At 37.0% G+C, this 22,456-nt stretch overlaps 1 protein-coding gene across 7 annotated transcripts in view; it reads left to right on the top strand.

Moving 5' to 3' along the window:
* Nucleotides 1-22,456, top strand: part of LOC111155265 (calcium voltage-gated channel auxiliary subunit alpha2delta 1) — a 504,879-nt gene that overhangs the window by 359,990 nt on the left and 122,433 nt on the right. For all 7 annotated transcript variants that reach the window (XM_022515388.1, XM_022515390.1, XM_022515387.1 and 4 more), the window contains exon 7: nucleotides 6,683-6,814. In XM_022515388.1, coding sequence (XP_022371096.1) covers nucleotides 6,683-6,814 — 132 coding nt within the window. The remainder of the gene's footprint in view (nucleotides 1-6,682; nucleotides 6,815-22,456) is intronic.

The following is a 22,456-nucleotide window of genomic DNA, read 5'->3' as shown; positions in this document are numbered from 1 at the left end:
CTCCAATCTCCCTGTACCTTATTAATCTTTCATTTACACTGGGATTAGATGAGATTCCATTAGCCAAATCCACTGAAAAGATTCATTCATTTTAATATTTATGCACACTGTCTGGTCCTTAAAGTGGATTCTTTTTGTGTGTGTACTTAATTGGATCAGTGGATTTCTTGTTATTTTTTTCAGAGATGATGAATAAAATTAGTGACATCTGGTTCAGCTCAGCTGTTAAATATAACTTTTAATAACTACCTTATATACTATAGGATAAAATGAACATTTGCTGTGAAGATAAAATCAGTTTAGTTTAGAATCACATAGTAAGCATTGACTCATTAAAAGAAAAAATAAAGCAAAACTGTAATATTCTGTGCATGTCCAAAAATGGGGTGGTAAAGGATATTTAATAATACTGAGAAGTGGCTTTGAAACTCTTACTTACTCAAGTGTGAGAATAGTGTCTTAGAATTTGAGACTAAAATGAAAATTTGTCCAAAACAAAGGATATGATAATGTGGCCCAAAGTATTAATTTGCTATCATGAAGTAGTGTTTTTAAATTATATTAAGTTTCACTTTGAAGAAATTTTGTTTTGGCTTTGTGTTGACACTGTTCATTGAATAGATTATTTTTTTTTAAGATTTTATTTATTTATTTAACAGAGAGAGACACAAGGAGAGAGGAAACACAAACGGGGGTGTGGAGGAGGGAGAAGCAGGCTTCCCACTCGGCAGGGAACCCAATGTGGGGCTCGATCCCAGGACCCCAGGATTATGACCTGAGCCGAAGGCAGACACTTAACGCCTGAGCCACCATGCGCCTGGACAATATTGCTTTTTAAAAAGTGCATTAATGTCCTGTGTTTGTAGTTGTACTTAAGCAAGATTCCCCAACTTGGCATTGTTGACTGAGCTGGTAATTGTCTGTGGTGGGGTCCTTCTGTGCACGGCAAGATGGTCAGAGCATCCCTGGTCTCTCCCCACTAGATTCTAGTAGGCCCTTGCAGATCTTGACAATCACAATGTCTCTAGGCATTGCTGACTATTACTCGGGGAGGAATAGTGGTCTCAATTGAAAAGCAGTGTGCTACAAAAGTACAGTTATTTTTTTTTTCATATTTAAAGTTCTAAATAATCAGAGCTACATATAAAATGAAAGCTTAGAAATTGGTTGCTCATAAACACTACAATTTTAGAATTGGACACAATTGAATGCTGTCTCTAAAGCTCTGTTTTTTGTTTTGTCAAATTGAAAGTCTTTCCTAGGTTTTATTTTTGTCATAATAAAAAAGGAGATACTATTAGTATCTCAAAGTGCCATTCTACAAGTTAAATGGCATAATGTACTTCCTGCCACAGTATGTGGTTAATTAAATATCACTGACTTTATCAGTGGCTATAGTTTAAATAACCTATACCAATGTTACCTAAATGCAAGGCTATAATAGAGCAGTATTATTGGTTAAATGGAAATAGTGTATTAAACATTTTGACCAGTTCTCCTGTTTTTTACTTATGTAACTGTAACATATTTAGCATGGTTAAAAAGTAATTTTAGTATCTATTTTGTTTCATGGCTTTAATATCTATAGGTCTTACCTAAGGCTGGTCAAAACTGTCTTATATTTTAGAAAATGCATTTTTGAAGTAGACTTACCAAAGTTATTTTATATTTTGAATAAATCCTACTACGTTTTTTCTTTATTTTTACTAGCTTCTATCTGTTTCATTTGAAAGATTTAGTTGACATTTATGGGCATTACAAATAATCTTAAGGTTTTTCAAATAGTCATATGATGCTTTGAAAGCATGATGAAGCCTTGAACCTTGACTACATCAAGAAAATATCTTCACATTTAAATGGGAGCAGTAGTGCAACGCTCTTTGGGTTGAAATTTGTGGAGGAAAATGGGATTCAGAACTTGTCAATGATTTTATAATCCATGTCATAAGTCTGATGTAGGTTTAAGTCCTGTATTTTAGAAGAAATAGCAGGAAATGTAAGGCACTTTTGTCCTGTTATAAATTAGATTTTTCTTTGTTCCCTTGAGAAGCCAGATTGAACAATAGAATATTCTGAAAGAGATTGCTGAACACCAAGGCCATGCTTTTGAAAACTAACTATAGGAAGAATAGAGATGGATGCTTGGCCTTCTGAATCAATTAACAGTGAAATCCTGTCATACCATTCAGAATAGAGGCCCGAGTCAAGGTTGACTTTTCCAGCATTCATGGCTTCTAACAGGCTTAGCCTTGCATATTTATAAGACTTTTTTTTTTTCCCCAGAATAAAACATTCTTACAAAGATAAAAATCTCCATTTCTTAGAAGTGGTCGTAAAATAAGGACTAACTTTACTCTTCATGCAGCCATAAGACACTTAGTTAAGTTCATTAGTAATTGGCACTAGGTTCAGGGCTAGATCACTGTATACCAGTTTGTCTTCCACAGTGGGGGAAAAAAATGTAGGCCACTCGTGTGCTTGTAAGATTTGTTCAACTGAGAAATTCAAAGTTGGTGTGAATGGAGAATGTTAGAAGGTTGCAGGGAGCAGTGAGTAAAAGGGCATGAGTGAATGTAGCATATGTTAAATAATGCAATACACACACAATGTGTAATTGAAAATGTGAAATAAGATATTTTAAATATTGTTAAACCTATAGAAAAGTAGCAGAGCTGTTATCTGTGTTTTTAAGTATATCTGACTAAAAGCATGAAATTCTGTTTGGGGCCAAGAAATATTGCAGAATTTCTTAAAAAAAATAATTTATTTTGAAATAACTATATGAAATATTTTTTGGCTACCAATTTATATCATAATTTCTGCAATTAGATGGAATACTTTGCATTTTGGTTTCTTTGTGTAGACATTCAAATAAAGATTGTGACTTACAGAAAATAATTGCTTTCAAAATTCTTGGTAATATACAATGACAAAGGCAAACAAAGTATGTTGAATTTTAGTGAGTCAGGATGCCACAATTACTCATTGAGTGTTGAGTCTTTATCAGAAAGAACAATATATTTTCATATTCCTATTGAACAGTAATATTTGTTGAAAATAATTTTCTGAGGTATTTGGGGCTTGTTTTATTATTTTTTTTCATCATAAAAATTATGTTTTATATCTTGTAAGTACTATGGTCTTAGGGAAGAGGAAGAGACTGAAAATACTGGTTGAGGACAGAAAGGCACAGCCCAACCGCATAAACACTTGGTAATATGAAACAAACAAAAAATCTAACAGTAACTTTTAACTTTTCTAAGGCACCAGGCTTTCTACACAGTTGTGCCAGAAGAATTACTTAAAAACATCTTCCTAAGTAAAGTCTACTTACGAATTTAGATAAGAGAGAGAAAGAAAGAAAAAAAAGTGTAGGTAATTATAATGGAACTAGCAGGGCAAGAGAATAGATTCAGGAAATGACATAAACTTCATTTCAGCAGGGCCAATAATCTGCATTAGTTTCAATCTTCTATCATCTGCAGATTACCCAGTCATTTCAGTATTGTGCAGCCTGAGTTATGCTAATGGCATAGAAATGGAGAGAGATGAGACACCAAATGATTCTGGAAAAGCTATTTAATTTTATAAGGTTAAGCAGATAAAAGTTTGTTCACTTTAGGGACCTAGTTTAAGAAACTAAAATAAGATAGTTGTATTAGTCAAATGTAATACATAGAGTGGATCAGGAAAATACAGCCAAATAGCCAAGAGGGGTCTAAAATGCATTCATACTTTCCGGTTGGCTTTGATGCTTTACATCTGTTTTTAATACATTTTTAACTTGTTCAGTATAATTTGAGAAAAAATTAATTTCTAATGAAGCAATTTATGTTACTTTGTAGTTTTGGTGTTTTCAGGAACTGGAACAGTATGATTGTTCTCTCTAAACGTCTCTCTCAAGTTCTCTGAAGAAAGACTGGAGCTAATTTTGCACTCCCGCAACCGATTCTTTGATTTTGATTTCTAGCTTCAGATGTTCAAGTAAAGATAATGAGTAACAGAATAACGATGGCACTAAGAAAATCTTGATACGTAGATGAGGGCAAATGGAAGCATCTGTAGCCCTAATCTGGGATTAAGCCTTGCACATCTGACAGAGATACAGTTCCCTTTCTCTCATTTGAATGGAACTTAAAATCTGTTCAGGCGCCTATTACTGTAGATTCTTTAAGTCCCTGGCTCATTCGCAGATGAACAAGTTTTGAGAAAAACATTTTGATACCTACTTCATTAATGTCTTATCTGCAAAGGAATTTTCAGATACATAAACTGCAAAGTTTAAGACCCATCACCATAATAAGAATATTCTGGGGTGCCTGGGTGGCTCAGTTAAGCATCTGCCTTCAGCTCAGGTCATGATTCCAGGGTCCTAGGATGGAGTCCAGCCTCCAGTTCCCTGCTCAGCAGGGAGTCTGCTTCTCCCACTACCCCCTGCTTGTGTTCCCTCTCTTGCTATCTCTCTCTGTGTCAAATAAATAAATAAAATCTTAAAAAAAAAAATTCAGAGCTTGACCCCCCCCCCCCCCCCGGCCCCCAGTACCTAAAGTATAATTAACAATCAGCATATCAAAGCCTGATATTTGGTAGTTGTTATCAAATAAAACTAAGAAAACAATCAGCAGCCTTGAAAACAAATAAAACTTTATTAAAAATAATTAGATACCAGTTGTTGCTTGATGTGAATTAAAGAGTGAAGGAAATTGAAGAGATAGCTAGAGTAGATTGGCGACTAATAAAGTGTATCTGAATCATAAATAAACATGATTATTTGTTCAGTAGAATATTACTGTAAAATTCATGACTGTTCAAAGAAAAGTACAATGTTCCTCTTTTTCTGTGATGTTTTGTATATAACTATAAATATTCATGAATAGTATTAGTTCAGGTTATCCATGTGAATATGAATTTTTATATAATGGGTCACTTAATGTTCATTGGATCATGCTTTTGAATATAAATTCACTAGTATCTCAGACACACCGTGGATCTCACCCAGCTCATGAATATTCACACGCACAACTGATCTTTCTGCAAGTAATCACATCCATAAAGATGGAAATCTTGTTAGTTCTCAATAATGAGAAATGCATTTGGATGCCGGTCCCAGGACAATTTCACAATACCCTTGTTTTCATTTTTTTTTTTTTTTTGTAAATGATAAGCTTAAAAGTATAAACACATATGCTGTGCATCTTTGTTAGAAATTCTTTTGTTTCTTTGACCTTTACAGAATATTGGGTGTGATTTAACCTTGACTGCATTTGCCTCCTTCATTTGCTGTGGTCCCAGAAAATAGAAATTAAGCAGTTTCTCCAGTCCTTATCCCACACACATTTCCACTGTTTAGGCTTGACCGTAGATTCTCAAGTGCACAGCGGTCCAGTCTCCCCATCTGCTGGGGGCATGGTACATATATTCCATATAAAGTTGGGGGAAAGATGTGAGATGATGTATGTCATCCTTTTGTGTAAAGGGAAAATAATATTCTAAGCTAAGTAAATGTTCACTGTGTTAAAAATAAGATGCTCTGATCACGGAGCCCCATAACGATACACTAAACCCCACCTTATGGTAGCTTCTCTTTCATTATAATGGATGGCAAATGTTTTTAGTACCTATCCAAGTTCAGTTAGTAGTTGTAAGTAAGAATCAAAATCCGTGGCCTGGCCCTTAGTAGCCTCATTCTCTAATATTTAATTGAACTAACCAGAGAAAAAGAATCATTGCTCACAAAGGTAGTAGTAAAGGGGCACCTGGGTGGCCCAGTGGGTTAAGCCTCTGCCTTCAGCTCAGGTCATGATCTCAGGGTCCTGGGATCGAGTCCCACATCGGGCTCTCTGCTGGTCAGGGAGCCTGCTTCCTCCCTTCTCTCTCTCTGCCTGCCTCTCTGCCTACTTGTGATCTCTCTCATCAAGTAAATAAAATCTTAAAAAAAAAAAAGTAGTAGTAAAGCATCAGCTACTTTGGATTTCTAGCATTGGTATTGTCTAGCTTCTGAATGAATTTTCTTTATCAAGATGTATACATTTGTTGTTGTGTAAACACAGTTAACAGACTATGTTAAATGGCAAGCATCTTTTTTTTTTTTTCATTCCCGTAAGGACCAAATTATGTTAGAGTGTTACAGAGAATCATCAGTAGTTGAGGGAAGTGTGACCATTAAACTCTGTCCTGAGGCGCTCAGTAGGTTTCTTCTTCAGAGTTGAGCTGCTTCAAGGGGAGGTATGCGTCCCCCCACCCCTGCTCAACCGACAGAGCTGCTGTTGCCTATTCTGTGTATCACAGTGGTTCTCCACAGGGGGCGGTTTTGTTTGTATTCGGACAATGTCAGGGAAACATGGTGCTTATCACAGCTGGTGGGGGTGGGTGGGTGGGGGTGGTTACTGACATCTAATGGGTAGAGGCCATAGGCACTGCTAAACAATCCACAAAGCACAGAATAGCTCCCACAACAAAGAGTTACCCAGCCCAGATGGTCACCATGGCTTCCATCATATAAAAATTTGTCTGGAGAAATAATTCCTTGTCTAAACCTGTTGACAAGCATAGCGTTAGGGCACTTTTAGAGATAAGCTGATGAAAAGCTGTAACATTATTTGGCAAATAAATGATGGATTCGAATAGTAATAATAAATTTGAATTTTTTCTTTCTTCTTTTTTTTTTTTTTATTTTCATCAGCAACGATTGTGTTAAATGAACTCAACTGGACAAGTGCCTTAGATGAAATTTTCAAAAAAAATCGAGAGGAAGATCCTTCATTGCTGTGGCAGGTGTTCGGCAGTGCCACGGGCCTTGCCCGGTATTACCCAGGTAAGTGCTTAATGACTCAGTAGGTATCCAATAAAATGTAAGTACCAGACTTAATATTTCTTTATTTCTAATATCTGTTAGCTTCTCCCATATTGTGAGAAAAAGATATCACGCTACTTTGATTAGGAAAGTGTATTCTTCCTTACATGGTTCTGTATCTACCCAAATCACTTTAAACCACGAGGCCTCAGGCGCAGCTGCCGCTCTTGGCGTCTGGAGTCCGGCCAGGCTGCAGTGGTGCCGTGAGCAGGTGTCTATGCACTTGGGACAGGAGGTTATCATGAACCTTAAAACAATTCTGAGACGAGGGTCCATCTGCTCAGCACGGACAACGTGTTGAATCGCAGTGGAGAGTGGAATAGAATTTTTAGAAGCTCCCTGAAATATTACTCCAGATTTCAAGTCAGTGTTGTTTTATCTGAAGAGTGTTGATGCTTTGCTTTAATCCGTGAATGGGGATTTGTTCAAATGAGTATGATGAGAAATAAAGTGAAAATTCAAAGAAAATAGAGCTCGTGTAAGTACCCGGTTGGATTACTTCTGAGGGCATCTTCGTGATGATGTGTATTCAGAGAAGATCAGTGTATTTTACACATTAAAATGAATGAACCCTTTTGTAATATCCTTTATTCTCACAAAGGAGGGTAAGGAGAAATAAATCATGAACAAAAAAGAAAAGTATATGATGTGTATAGATCCCAAGAACCTGTTGAAAAGGCTAAGTGAAATGTCTGCTGGTATTTCTAAATTCACCTTTTAGAGCAGGCTGACAAGCACAAATGCTTTTTGCTTGATCTTTATGGGATATTAGGTAATTTGGCTTTAAACAATTGTGATATATAGAAGAATTTTTTGTGAGACTGAAGTTTCCTAAGTATTTTTAACAAGTAGAGTTATTCAAAATAAAAGACACACCAGTGAAAATGGAGTGAAATAGGCATTAGCTAATCTGTAGCTTTGTATGGCAATAACATTAAATAGACAATTATGTGGCCCTCCTCAGACTGAATAGCACTCCGATTAGGTAGACATTCTGCATGGATGTGAACGCCAGATGGTAAGATCAGTGACAGGTCTTTTGTAGAAACCCAGTGGGCTAGTCAAGACCTACTTTATTTTTCATTGTTGAAAAAAATCACGAGTTAATAAAATAATGTTAGTATCTATGTAATACGTAATTGAATCCCACATCAAACTCTCTGCTCATGGGGCCCCTGCTTCTCCCTCTCCCTGCTCTGCCTGCTTGTTCTCTCTCTTTCTCTCTCTGTCAAATAAATAAATAGGTAAATTCTTTTAAAAAATAATAAACCTTGAAGTTATTTAGGCTTTTATGTAGTTTATAAAGTTTATAATTTTATAAAGTTATTTAGGTATTTATATCAGGTCTTACAAAAACATTTCTAAGTGTCATTTTGAGACATAGTAATTAGACGCTTGGTGACCTATTCAGTAATACACAGATATAAGAATACATCTGTCAATAACTTATAGCATTATATAGCTGTAAAATCTTCTAAAATATATTGCCTCGTTACCAATTCCATTTATGAGAAATTGATGGAAAGGTAGAAAAAAAAGAGAGAAAATTGGTGTAACAATGAAAAACCAAGAGCCCAGTACCAAAGGGAAATTAATGATGCTGAGAATAACAACAGAGACAAAGATTCTAAGAGAAATAGGAAGGGGGAGCAGAGGGAAGATTGCATTAAGAAGAAAGGAGAGAGAAAACATGGGGTCAAGAGGAGGAAGGAAAGATAGGTTGAGCTACGAGCATTTTTTAAAGATGGTTCTTTTTACAAATAACAGTTAACTTTTAGCCTTATTAATTATCTTCTATATTCTTTTATTTTAAAGGCTAATCAAAGGTAATAGCTTTGATTTTTTTTTTCTTAACCCTCTTCATATATTTTTAAATTTGTTGACATTTGTCCACTTTATTTTGGAAAAGATTTTTCAGTGTTTAATTTAGCTGAATCCTTATGATACCTCCATAATATTAGCCGTGGAAGCAACCCTCAGCCTCTCGCGATACTTAATTTTTCAACAAAGGTGTGCCAGAAAGTTGGTTCCCTGGGGACTGATGGCTTGAATTCATTTACCTGTTAGAGGAGGTCATTTAAAATGGCTGTCTCGACTACTATGATATACACTTGATGTAATTGAAACTTTGGTGATCTTTTCCTAAGTTCTTTTTATTTCATTTTGTTTCTGACTACTTTTGACATACAAAAGCCGTACGTGATGGGTACAACTTGATGAGTTGGGAGATAAGTATACACCCCTGATACCATCGCTACAGTCAATATTGTAAACCTATCCATCATCTCCAGAAATTTCTTCCCACCGTCTTATTATTCTGTTTTTTGTGATAAGAGGGCTAGCAATTATTTAGATGTGTAATATAGTAATTTTAACTATAGGTATTATGTTAAATAGAAGATCTCTAGGATTTATTCCTCCTGCATCATTAAAACTTCGTATCCTCTGACTAGTACCTCCCCATTTCCCACATGCCCCAGCCCCAGGCAACCACCATTCTACCCCACTTCTGTGACTTTGCTCTTTCAGATTCCTCATGGAAGTGGTATCATGTAGTATTTTTCTTTCTTTGTTTGGCTTACTTCCCTTAGTGTGATATTCTCTGGGTTCATACATGTTGTCACAAATGGCAGAATTTCCTCCCCCACCCTTTTTTTGTTTTGTTTTTGTTTAAAACCTGAATGAATTGTTTTGTTTTTTTTATTACCAATATAATAGAACCAAGTCTCTTTATCAAAGACATTAAGATAATATTAAAATTTGGAACTAAGCCACCATATTTGTGTTGATGCTGACAGGCTTTTAATACATCCAACACTTTTTTCAAGTTTAAAGACTTATTTTTTTTTTTTTTTAAAGTGAAGTCATTTTTAAAAATTACTCAGGAAGTCATACTTTTTTCCTCTGATCTTACCATTTTGATAAAGTCAGGATAAGGTAGAGTGTCTCATCCCTAATAAGTGTCTGTTAAAGTAAAGGTCAAAAATAGCCTTTAATATTGTTAATTATCTTACTATGAATGGAAATAGAATATATGTTACTTTTACATAATTGGATTTTTATATAACAAGATTTATACCTCAGGCTTAGATCTCCCTAGTAGCTGTGAGAAACTGGTTGGATTTTCTAAATTTGCTCAGCCTTGATCATCAAATCTAGAAAACAAGACAAGAAAACCCACCAACTTCTCAGTTTATTCCCTGAAAGTTGTTACCAATGAGATAATAAACTGTAAAGTACTTTGGAAATAGAAAACAGTAGGCATTTTTATAAGAGTGAGTATCAACTAGAATAATTTTGCCTAAATTCATTTTTGTCTTCATGTGAGAAATGGAACATAATTGAAATTAGAGTCAGTTGACAGGGAAACTGAAATAGCCATCTGTTTATAACCCCTTCCACAATTCTAAGCAGTAATATCTACCAGTTAATACCACATGGTGGAAGTGGTCCAGAGATGAAGGTTTTAGCCTCTGACCTTGGTTAAGACACTTCTCAATGAGGGTTCCAGGTAAAATAAAAGTTGCTCAGTTAAGTGTGAATTTCACACAGACAGCAAAGAATTTTTTAATATAGTTATGCAATATTTGGGAAATATACTAAAAATATCCAATCTTTATCAATATTCAGATTTAACTTGGTGTCTTATATTTCTTTTAGCTAGATTATCAACTGTATCTGTCACGCTCTGAGTTTCTGCATTTGTAATACAGGAAAATGAGCTTCCACATTATGTCATAGAATTCTTGTGGGGATCAAACAGAATTTATTATATTAATCTAAGTGTAGAGATTTTATATTTGAAAAAATTCTGTTGGGGCACCTGGGTGGCTCAGTGGGTTAAAGCCTCTGCCTTCAGCTCAGGTCATGGTCTCAGGGTTCTGGGATCGAGCCCCGCATCGGACTCTCTGCTCGGCAGGGAGCCTGCTTCCTCCTCTCTCTCAGCCTGCCTTTCTGCCTACTTGTGATCTCTGTCAAATAAATAAATAAAACCTTTAAAAAAAAATTCTGTCAACTATCTTTTAAAAATTTTTTGCCACATGGGTGCCTGGGTGGCTCAGTTGGTTAAGTGTCTGCTTTTGGTTCAGGTCATGATCCCAGGGTCCTGGCTGGGACCTGGAAAGGACAGTATATTGGGTGAAGAAGAGGTCTTGATGCATGTGAAAAGTTCTATCAGCAGATTTGCTTACTTTGCCTAAGTCATATTATGTTATTCCTGTGAGCCTATTTCATCACAAGTTAATTTGGGATGATGGAAGATGATTTCCAGCGCATACAGTAACATTACCTACTTAAATGTTGAGGCTTCAGTATTTGCGAAGTCCATGGTCTTTGTTGTGGGACAAGAAGTCCTAGGACTAGCTTCATGGCATAGCCGAAGCCAGAGCCCATGTCTAGAGCCATCTTCATTGAGTATGTGCTAACTGGAAAATCACTTTAATTTATGAGTGCCTTCCTTTGAAAGCTCTTAAATGATTTGGATAAATGAACTTTAACGCTATTAAACTGCTTTCAAGAGCTGTCAACTTTGTGAATTTTTACCCATCGTTAAAACAGAGGTACAAATTATTCATTTACCTATTAATATCTCCTGCAAGTATTTTAATTCCTGCTGTAATTGGGATTGTAATTAGGAATTAGTGGCTCACTGAAATGCCAATGGAAGCAGTACTTACTCTTTTTTTCAGATAATTAGTTGTATTTGCAGAATAAAAAACCAAAAATCTACTTCATTTTCATATGACATTTTCTTAATGTCTTATTAAGCACTTGTTCTTTCTCTGCCCTCCTTCATTTGTTCATTTCAAAACCATGGGATTACAATAAAGTGACCTATTACTTGTTGAGTTAGTGTTAAATATACCTCTGGGAGACAATTCTTTGTTGTTATATCTGCTAAGATTTGCTAGAATAAAATGCAAAAGAACCTGTGTGCAAAGTGTATGAAGTGACATATTTTTTCCTTATGGATGGTGAATTGGTCTTGAGTTGTTTAGTACTTTTTGGAAAAGAGCTCAGAAGTACTTGAAATATCAGTCAGCAGATGACAGCTTAATCCAAAGAATACTTTTTTCCCCCTTCTTGGTTATTTATGAAGGCAGCATTTGTGATCGATTTCTAGCCAATTTGAAGAAAATGGGATAGTGTCTTGGTATTTATGGTATGTATAGAAGTACTTGATATTTATGGTATGTATAGAAGAGCCTTGATATTTATGGTATGTATAGAAGTACTGTGATCAGCTATCTTTTTTTAAAAATGCCATTTTCTTTTTTACTTTGCCATTCGTGAATGGATGCAAGGTTTAACTATAAATGTATTGTATTTGCAGATCGCTGTATAAACAAACTTGAGATGGAAGTGATTATACTATCGTGTTTTTATGCTGATAATTCTTAAAATCCAGTATACTGGTTAGGAATACTACTAATTACAAAAATGATTTGATTTCAACACTATGGAAGTTAGTTTCTCCCTTAAGTCAGCGTATCCATCATTGTGTAGACAGGAGCTGATAGGGATGCTACCCAAAGAAGGGGTCCACAGCCTGTTTGATTTCTGTCATCCGAGTGTGGCCTCTGCCTTAGGCCCACCACTGTTACTTGTGTTCTTTCTTAAGGGACAAAGAATGGTATTCTCCCTCCTGTTGAGGGTACTTGTTGGACGTCACATAAAACCTTTCCTGTTGTGGGATGTTGGCCAGAATTTAGTGGCCTCATGGGCCCAGTTACCTTCAAGGTGGTCATTATGCAGCTGACGAAGCAGAAGCTCTACTAGGTGAGAAGGAGAGAAGAGATACTCAAGGACAAAAACACCTCTGACATGGTTACTCTGTGCACATTTGTCTTTTATTTTTTATTTTTTAAAGCTTTGAAAGAGATTTTACTTATTAGAGAGAGAGAGAAAGATCAAGTGCATAGAGGCAGAGGGAGAAGCAGACTCCCCGCCGAGCAGGGCTCGATCCAAGGACCCTGAGACCATGAGCTTGAGCTGAAGGCAGATGCTTAACCTACTGAGCCACTTAGGTGCCCCCACATGAGTGTTTTAAAAGACCAAATTTTTCCTATCTGCCTGATATTTTAATCTAATTAAGGAGTCATCCTTTATATATCTTGAAATTTAGATTACCATACAGATCATTAAATGATTAAATGTCAGATAAATTAGACTGGCTGTAACAATAGATTTGCTATAGGAGTTTTGAAAGAGGCAAAGTGATTAGAGACCAGAGTTATGGGCTTGGTTTATGAACTATGGATTGAAAAATCAAGTTGAAGGAAAATTAGAAGGAAGAAAGGCACCAAGTGAGAACCGGAGATGAGCACGTACTGTGAGAGGCTCGTAAGCCCAGTTAATCTAAGAGTTTGTTACAGAAGTGTGCTATCAGATCAAAACTTCGATTAACGGCATATTACGTGGCTTCTAATGTCAGAATTGTTTGGGATTTAACATGTAGGAAAATACCACCGACATTCTGAGCCGTGGAATAGAGTAGCTAAAACAGTGTATATTTTCATTGGAAGGAGAAACACCAAGAGAACCTTGACCAGAAGGTACACTATTGTAACGATCAGATGTGGGATGTTAAAGATGTGAACAGGGACCAAACAGGAATCAATTTTTCAAATTTTTAAAAAGATTTTATTTATTCATTTGAGAGACAGAAAGAGAGAGAATGAGTGATGGGGAGGGGCAGAGGGAGAGAAAGAAGCAGATTCCCTCTGAGCAGGAAGCCTGACATGCGGCTTGTTATCAGGACCCGGAGATCATGATCTGAGCCAAAGGCTGATACTTAACTAACTGAACCCGTACCCCAGGCACCTCCCAAATAGGAATTTAAAAAGGAGACTCTTTGGATAGAAAAAAATGAGGATATTAGAGACATTACCAAAAAAATATATTGATACACTTATATATTGCAAAGTGATTTGCAGTGCTGGGTAACACCTCCCTATCACCTCACATGATTGTCATTTCTCTTTTGTGGGGAGACCATTTAAGATGCCGTTTCTTAGTGACTTCCAAGTAGGTAATATATTACTAACTATACTCACCATGCTGTTCCTCTAGAACTTACTCATCTTTTGACTGGACGTTTGTACCCTATGGCCAACCTCACTCTATAATTTCTCCCCCCACCCCAGGCCACCATCATTCTACTCTCTGTGAGTACAGCTTCCTTAGATTCCACATGTAAGAGAGATCATATAATATTTATTGTTATCTGTCTGACTTTTTCACCTAGCACTGCCCAGAGAAGTGTATCAAATTAATGCATTGTTATATCTGAATTCTATCTGATAATATAATAAAATAAATGAATTTGGTGACAGACAAAGGTGTAAGTTAAGATGACTATAATGTTTAGTTTCAGTGGATATGAGAATGTTGGCACTGTATGCTGAAAAAAAAATACCAGAAGGATTTTTATTTGGGGAGTAAACTGGTAAGTTTGGTTTAGAACAGTAATCTCTCACACACACACACACACACACACACACACACACACATACACAATATTTTCCTGAAATTCGCAATTGATCCTGATTCACAGAGATTCAGTAGGCTTATTTTAATTGCCTTTTGTATAGCCTCATCTCTTACCCCTCTTACCTAAACCTGTCTTGTTTTTCACACATAAGGGTTGTAATAGTTGATTTTGTAATAGTTGATTTTGCAATCAACTATGGATTCAGTCAAGCTTAAATTAAGTGATTTATTTTATTGCTGACAGGAAAGAGTAGTTAGATACTAATATGAACCTGGAAGTTGCTTGTAAACCTGGATGGTAGATAACACTGTATATGAAATATGAGAATAAGTCTTGCTAAAAAGCTTCAGTTCTTTTTAACGTCTGAAGGAGCTCTCTCATTCTGTTCTTTTTTCTTTTACACATTGTTCCATTTCTATACCTCATGCCACCCATTTTTACATACATAGGAACATCTTTGCTGTGTAATTCATTTTATGTTCACTATATTTTATGGAGGAAAAATTAACATCTTTGTCACAAATTCAGGCAGCTTTCTAAGCACTTCTGTTAGCTACGCCAAATAAAATAAGGAACGTATTATCAACATTGTCTAAGAGGTATTGACTTACAAAAAACAGGTAACTTGTTTTTGTAGAATCAAATTTTTTTTTGCTTTTATGAATATATCAATATTATCTCATTGGATTTGTTTGCTTACCAAACGGGAAACTTCTTCTGTCAGAGTTCTCATTTTTCTCTATGTAGCACATACCTGAAATGATTCTTCAGTAAATCTTCATCTTTCTAGAACTTGTGTTTTCAAGCTTATTTCTGAGCCACAGCTAATAACTACTTGGGGGCCATCTAAATGCGTATGTCTTTGTGCACTATTTACTTTACTGAATATTCCACTTAACTGCACAACGTGTTTGTCGTCTGCTGCTCCTGCTGACAGACAGATAACCCTTCATGTTCAATGAAAATGTTTTCCGTATTGCTTTTCTGGCATTGGTAGAATTACCAGCAAATCATTTTGTAATAATGCTTTTGTTTTCCGAACTACAGTGATTTATCCTTGGATATGATACAGTCTGTCTGTATGTGAGTTAGTGCTGCTCATTTATCTCTAAGTTAGAGATGTTCTGGACATACTACCCCAGTGATATCAACGGCACTCTCAAGTCAAAACAGGGATATGTGGACATCAAACCTCATGGCTCAGTAACTAAATTAAAATCCCCCCAAAATTGCATTAATTGAATCAATATAGTCAAGTATGGGTTGCAAGTTGGTAAAGTGGTAAGAACAAGCAAATGGCCTGTTGCCTAAGAAACCAAGCTATTCTAAGAATTCAAATACTAGAAAGAGTGAATTTTGCTCTGGAGAAGTTCACAGGTGAGAGAAAAAATTATGAACATGTTAGATTAAAATGCAGTGCCAAGAGATAGCGGATAAGTAGATTAACAAGTTAGAAACCCAGTTTAGGTTATCAGTTCTCAAGTCAAATTATACAGTCTTGGAATTGTTGACTTAATGACATCTGGCTCCCTGACTGCAGAGTTCGGATCGTCCGAAGACCTTAACCCAATGTGCATCTCTGGTTTTACTTACTACCTGGTTCAATCTTGATCACGTACTCCTACATTGCCCCTTTCTCTCCTTTTGTTTGTTTTATTTTTTATAACCTATTTTCAGATCTTCTCAATGTTTCAATATCAGAGCTCCATCCCTGGTCATAGGTATCTTACCTGTCATTTACATAGAATACAAGCACCACCTTTCATGTGAAACCTTTCCCCTAAAGCAATCTTTTTTTTACTCTTAGAGAAATTGTTTTTCACTGATATTATAATAGCCATCAAATTTTATCTTCCTTCCAAATAAAGTCTGTATATATTCTTTATAAAAAGCATTGCAGTGTTAGCAACTGCTGGTAGTGATAGCTGGGGTGTGTGCATGTGTGTGTGTTTGTGTGGGTGTGCGGGTATGTCTGTGTGGGCATGCATGTGTGTATGTGTGTATACTTCCCATATCACCTATGACAATGCCTTGTGTATAGTGAATAATAGGTGTTAAATTAAGCTGGACAGATTAACATAACAGCTACTTCAGCTGAAAACAAGTTTATCCAAGGAGAATTTAAGAGAATTATTTCTAAATAAAGTGAAACAAGGGCAAAGCACAGATGGAAACTGTCAAGAAACTCATTGTTGCAATTTTCTAGCCCTGTGCCTATACCCCTTTCCCATCCTACTCCCCTTAATCTATGCCAGTGTTCTCCATGGGATTTCTGGAATGACCTCATGTAGTCCTTTTTTAGATGCCCAGGAAATTTTTATTGACTCTATGACAGCAGCCTGCATCATTGGCAATGGAGTAGGATGGGAAATGATAGAACGTTCCAAGCCCTAGTAATAGGAACGTGCTTGTAGGCAGTGAAAATCTAAGCACATCGTCTATTCTATTTAAAACCTCTCTCTATAATAAGTAGTTCCAGTAACCCAATGATACTGTTTTCTAACATTCACATATGGATTGCCTATTATGTGCCAACTTAGTTCTAAGTGTTGTGTGTGTAAATCATTGACTCTTATCTATAACCCTTGGAAGTGGGAAATAGGCATCCTTCCTCTCATTTTACTGAAAAAGGCTCAGTAATTCAAGCAATGAAAAATTTAGGTAGACTAGTACCAAGCTGATTTCTGAAGTTCTACACTGGGCTGTTACCAATCAGACAAGAACATGTAAAGAAGAGACAAGAGGATAGACTCTTCCTATGAGCATTGGTTCCAGTGGAATGGCTTCCTTCTGCCAGTTTTGCCTTCTGCCTCTGCCTCTCCTCAGTGGCTCTGTGCCATCAAGCTTCAGTCATTCAGCATTTGAAAACTTGACTTGGGAATGAAAATTGTTGGGAGACAGTTGCTTTTCAGACCCATGTGTGCCCCTAAATTCAGTAATGATAGATGAAAGATAAGACAAGAAAATGAACTAGATTTTAGTAATATCAGTATCTAAGCAATAAGCTTTTGCTTCGGGGCCAAAATAATAGTCCTAAGAAGATAGAGGAATGTCAGAAAGAAATAGTGAAGGAGATTTCCGACACTCTGGGAAGTGTTCCCTTCCTTTACGTTTAGCTCTGTATAATGGGGTAGAGTTCTGACCCCTATCAGATTATTGGTTCAGTTAAATTAAACAATGGCTATCATGACAGAGACTACATATATTTCTCTCAGGTAAAACTCTTACCTTAATGGTAGATTAGTTGTAGAGCAAGTGTGGTCCCATCTGTGTGCCATTCTTTGGGTTGTTGTCCCCATCTGTATGACCAAAACTGGATCGACACTTATCATATTTATCGTTAAGGTGAAAAAGAAGGGGAAAATTAGTGAAAGGCAAACAGCATGACCAAAGAGTTGTACATGTGTTGCTTTTCAAATGCTGTTGATGGGAATTTCATCACATGGCCCCACTGTGGCAAGAGAGACTGAGAAATAGTTTCTAGTACGTAATCACCTAAAACTTGGGAGGTACTATTACTAGGAGGATGGAGAAGAGTATTTTAAAGCCCACAGACTGTTTCTTTGGTCATCCGAATATCTGTGCCTAAGTTTTTCCCCCCGACATGTAGAACACACTCACCATCTTTCCATAGGAGATGATCCAACATCCCACCAAGTTAGTACATCCGGATAAAAATCCAGGATCTCCAGGGAACATGCAATACTTTCCATCATGTTGATGCAACGTTTCCTAATTTACTGTTTCTAATACAGCAGAATACCAGTTACTCTTTTTTCCCCCCCTGTTTCCATTATTGCCCAGGTATCTTCTATGCAATGATACTGTCTTCTGGATGATCATAATAAAAAGTGTCATTTGAAAAAAGAGTAGGAAGTACACGGCAGTCACAGGTTTAGGGTACCTATCACAATTCCTTGGGTAAGAAACACAAAGACCGCCTACTCTTGGATAAAGAAGATTTCTTGATTAGCCCATTGGTTTCCTTTGGGAGTAACCCTTCTGTTTGTAGCCCTCTCTGGCAGGTCCGAAGAGGGATGTGCTTGGGGCTAAACAGCTTTCCTATCTTGCTGTTTCTGCAGAAGTTTTTGAGCCCAGATACTGCTTTTGGGTTCAAAACGGGGACAAGATTTCTGCAGTCTAGACTTGTAGTTGCATTGGTAACACAAACAGCATAAAAAACAATACAGAGTTGGTTTCTACTTATTTTCTTCTAGTCAGTTTCTTGTGCTAGCAATCTCAGTCCTAAGATTTAGTCTAGAAGTCAAGCTTTAAAAAAAAAAAAAAAAAAAGAGAGAACACAGTGGGGAGGGGCAAAAGAACAGAAAATCTTCAGTAGAATCTCCACTGAGCACAGAGCACAAGGCAGGGCTCTGTCCCATGACCATGAGGTCCTGACCTGAGCCGGAATCAAGGGTCAGACACCTAGGGGCCTGAATCAAGAAATCATTCTTTTTTTTTTAATCAGAACTTTTTTTTTTTTTTTTTTTTTTTTTACAGAGATCAGAAGTAGGCAGAGAGAGAGGAGGAAGCAGGCTCCCCGCGGAGCAGAGAGCCTGATGCAGAGCTCGATCCCAGGACCCTGGGATCATGACCTGAGCCGAAGGCAGAGGCTTTAACCCACTGAGCCACCCAGGCGCCCCAAGAAATCATTCTTAAATCCGACATCTTTTTTATACTTAACTGAGTTCTGAACTTAGCCCATCTTCATCTCTCATTTTAGAGGTCGTTTACTCAAAACGTCGCTGACAACAGAAAACTCGTGTTAGAGTAGTGGACATTACTTATATTTAATTGTCCATCTGTACCTATGGCCAAGGTTGCTAGCTGCCTGCCAAAATTGTGTCTTCTCATTCCATTGTGAATTTTTGCCTTTGCAAATGACACCCCACCAGGCACTATACTTGTCAGACCTCCTTTGTATCTATCTAGCACCAGTAGTATGAGTGGAAGTAAGAGGTCTCCGTTCAAACCTGTGATTGTTAGGACGTGGTGTGCCCTCTCCACACTTCTGAGAGACTCTAGAAACCCGACGCTGAAAAAGACAAAAGCGCTACCAGCTCTAGGTCATTGAATACCATCTTGTAGCAGTATCTGTGCCCCTGGGGCTAGTAATATATCGCTTAGACTTCAAATGAGTAAGAAATAAACTTTGTGCTAATAAACAGGAGATTTGAGATTGTTCATTAAGTTATTTTGTATTACTGTAGCAGATAGAGAATCCTTTCCGTATCTTGGGTATTTCCCAGGTTGAAAGTTTTACTGGAGAGCAGAGCCCAGCTTGTAACACAGAATCTGAAAAGACCAGCTATTTGCCCTTCTAGATTCTCTGGCATTTTTGTGTGGGTGCATAACCCTCAGTCTGTTATTGAGACTCATCCTGGACCTTGATATAGGAGCCATGATATGAATTAGGGAATGTGGAGAATTCATTCTGGGACAGTAGTATTTGGGCAGCAACACTGAGATTCCTGGAAATCTTGTGAACTATATGGTACACGTTTATTGAATTAATTTGGGTTTAACAACAGTCCAAATTCATTATCATGGCTAAGAATTCAGAACTATCACTAATAATCCATAAGAGATGACCGAGGTGAGCTTAAAGTAATGATCCACATAATACCAATTAGATCAGCCGGTAGGACCAGGGTTGGGTTTTAAAGGCATTTTTGAGTATGTGAAGTTTACTTTTTTGTATGTGACCAAAAATGCAAAATCTGTTAGAGTTAGAAAAATGTTGTTGAACTCATTAATGGGAAATGCAGTTAGCTGTCATTTGAAGTGGTGTTTCTTTCTACCAAGAGAATCAGCCCTCAGTTCATCATTACATGCTTTATTATTTCCTAGCAGCTGACATGAAAAACTGCACTCTTATTATTATTAGGGCATTTTAACCAGAAAATGGTTCTACAATCTGCATAGTTTCTCAAGAATATTTCTGTAACCTATATTTCAGTATTCTGTGTAATCGTACATTTAAGTACCTTTTGAAATCAGTGATTCAGTAACTAGCATAGCTCTCCTCAAGTATCATGTGAAATAGAATTGTAGTCCAATAGACTTAGCCAGAGACGTGTCCGCAGTTCATTTTTGATCAGAGAAAACATTCTCATAACCAGTCGTTCTCACTGTTAACAATGGCAGTCAGAAATAACATGTCCACTTTTTGGACTCCCCTCCTTTTCTCCTGTCATCCCAAAATCTTAGTGGAAAGCAAATGGGACATCTACAATGAACACTATTATGCCTTTTAACAGGAATTTTAGAAGCTCCAGTTTCCTCTCAAAACAAGCAGCTTTCATTATGCATCATTAAGAAAGTGGTTATCTTGGGGAATTTCAGTGTATGGTTATTATGCTTTTACTATTTGACCTTCTGTAATTCTGAGCCTCTATAAATAAGGTACTGCTTAAATGCCACAATGGGATTTTACTACAAATTAATTAGTGATATCACAGAAGAAAGTACATTGTTTAATTTTACCATAATATAAATATATTAATTTAGTATAATCAAGGGATATTTCCTAATGGTAAATATCTCAGAAGACTTTTAAGAGAATATTATTAATATTTTAAAAATAAAAGCCATCTAATTTTATAAGCCATATTAAAATTGAATGGTCTGGCTCATACTGTAAATTGCAAACCTTTTTTCTGTCTTTAAAGAAATACACCAAATGTATGGAGCATCATACTACAAATCATGCTTAATTTCAAATAACAATTATAGGGAAAACAAATTCTAGATGAATGTCACCTGCAAAGAACCCAAAAATCTAATTTAAACATGACTTTCAAATTTTAGTTTTGTTAAGTCACTTGTCAAATTCACCGTTTAACCACTTCCAGCTTATGGTGGTTGTGGGGCCTTTGCAGGGTTACCTGATGTCCCTTCTGTCCTCTCTCCCTATCATTTATAATAGTCTGAATCCAATCAGGAGAGAGAAAATAGTATTTTGGACAGGTGAAATTATCTTTTTTGAAAGTTAATTTTTTAAAATAATGAATTATGTCACAGGGGTTAGAGTAATGAGGGATTGGCTCTAAGTACAGAACACTCTGTGTAACACAGGACTGCCAGATAGAGTATGATATGATGTAATCTGTAACAGCAACTACCCCTGGACTTGAGATTGCTGGAGGAGGCAACCTCAATGCCAGGTGCCTCTGGGCTGAGATCCAGATCTTGCTTCCCCCCCCCCCCCACTTAAGATTTTATTTATTTGAGAGCTATACCATGCAGCCTGCATGGGCTAGGGGAAGGGCAAAGGGAGAGGGAGCTGGACATGGGGCTTGATCCTGGGACCTGGGACCATGACCTGAGCCAAAGGCAGACATTTAACCCACTGAGCCACTTAGCACCCCGCCCCCCGCCCTGAGATCCAGATCTTATAGGAGACACTTCCATGCCCACCAAATGACCAGAAGTCGCTATGATGTCTTGCTAGAATGGTTTGCTGGTAATTCATCCTTTAGGGTCCAAAATGTCTCCTTGACAGCAGTCTACTAGAAAAGTAGTCAGGGAGTACTGCTGGCCGTTTTTTTCTGGAGAGTCTGAGAGTGCTCCAAGACCTACCCAAGTTGTAATAGTGGGGCTGTGGAGAATACAAGGCACTGTAGAAGCCAGACACCAGGAAAACCTCCCATGGCTGGAGAGCCTTTGAGCAAATGAATCAGAAACAGGAAGCAAAACCCCTTTTCTCATTGAGTGTCTCTCATTCATCACCTGCTGACAAAGCTTAAAATTGTGCTCCTTGCTGAGCAAAAAATATTTAAAGAGCCCAGATCCATTTTCATAGAGCAAGATAAATGGGTGAATTTGAAGCTGAGAGGCAGTAAATGTATACAACCATCAAAACGTACTGAAAGGATATCCTTCATTTGAATTTGTAGTTATCACCTAGACCGTGGCTTGGGGAGTCAGATATTATAGAGGACTAGTTGAACGTGAACTGGCATGTCTCCCACATGCTTGTTGCTTTATTCCAGGGCTCCCACAAAAAGAAAAAGGGAAATGTTACCTCACTGGCTCTAAGTTTTTGCAAGTGCAGATTGTAGGAATAACAGTAATTTTATCATTTCATTTGCATTGACTGTATTGTAAAT

This window comes from Enhydra lutris, unplaced genomic scaffold (assembly GCF_002288905.1).
Source record: "Enhydra lutris kenyoni isolate GAN:26980312 unplaced genomic scaffold, ASM228890v2 scaffoldscaffold40, whole genome shotgun sequence".
NCBI lineage: Eukaryota > Metazoa > Chordata > Mammalia > Carnivora > Mustelidae > Enhydra > Enhydra lutris.
Note: the sequence above shows the minus strand (reverse complement) of the source record. Positions and strands in the feature narration are given on the sequence as shown.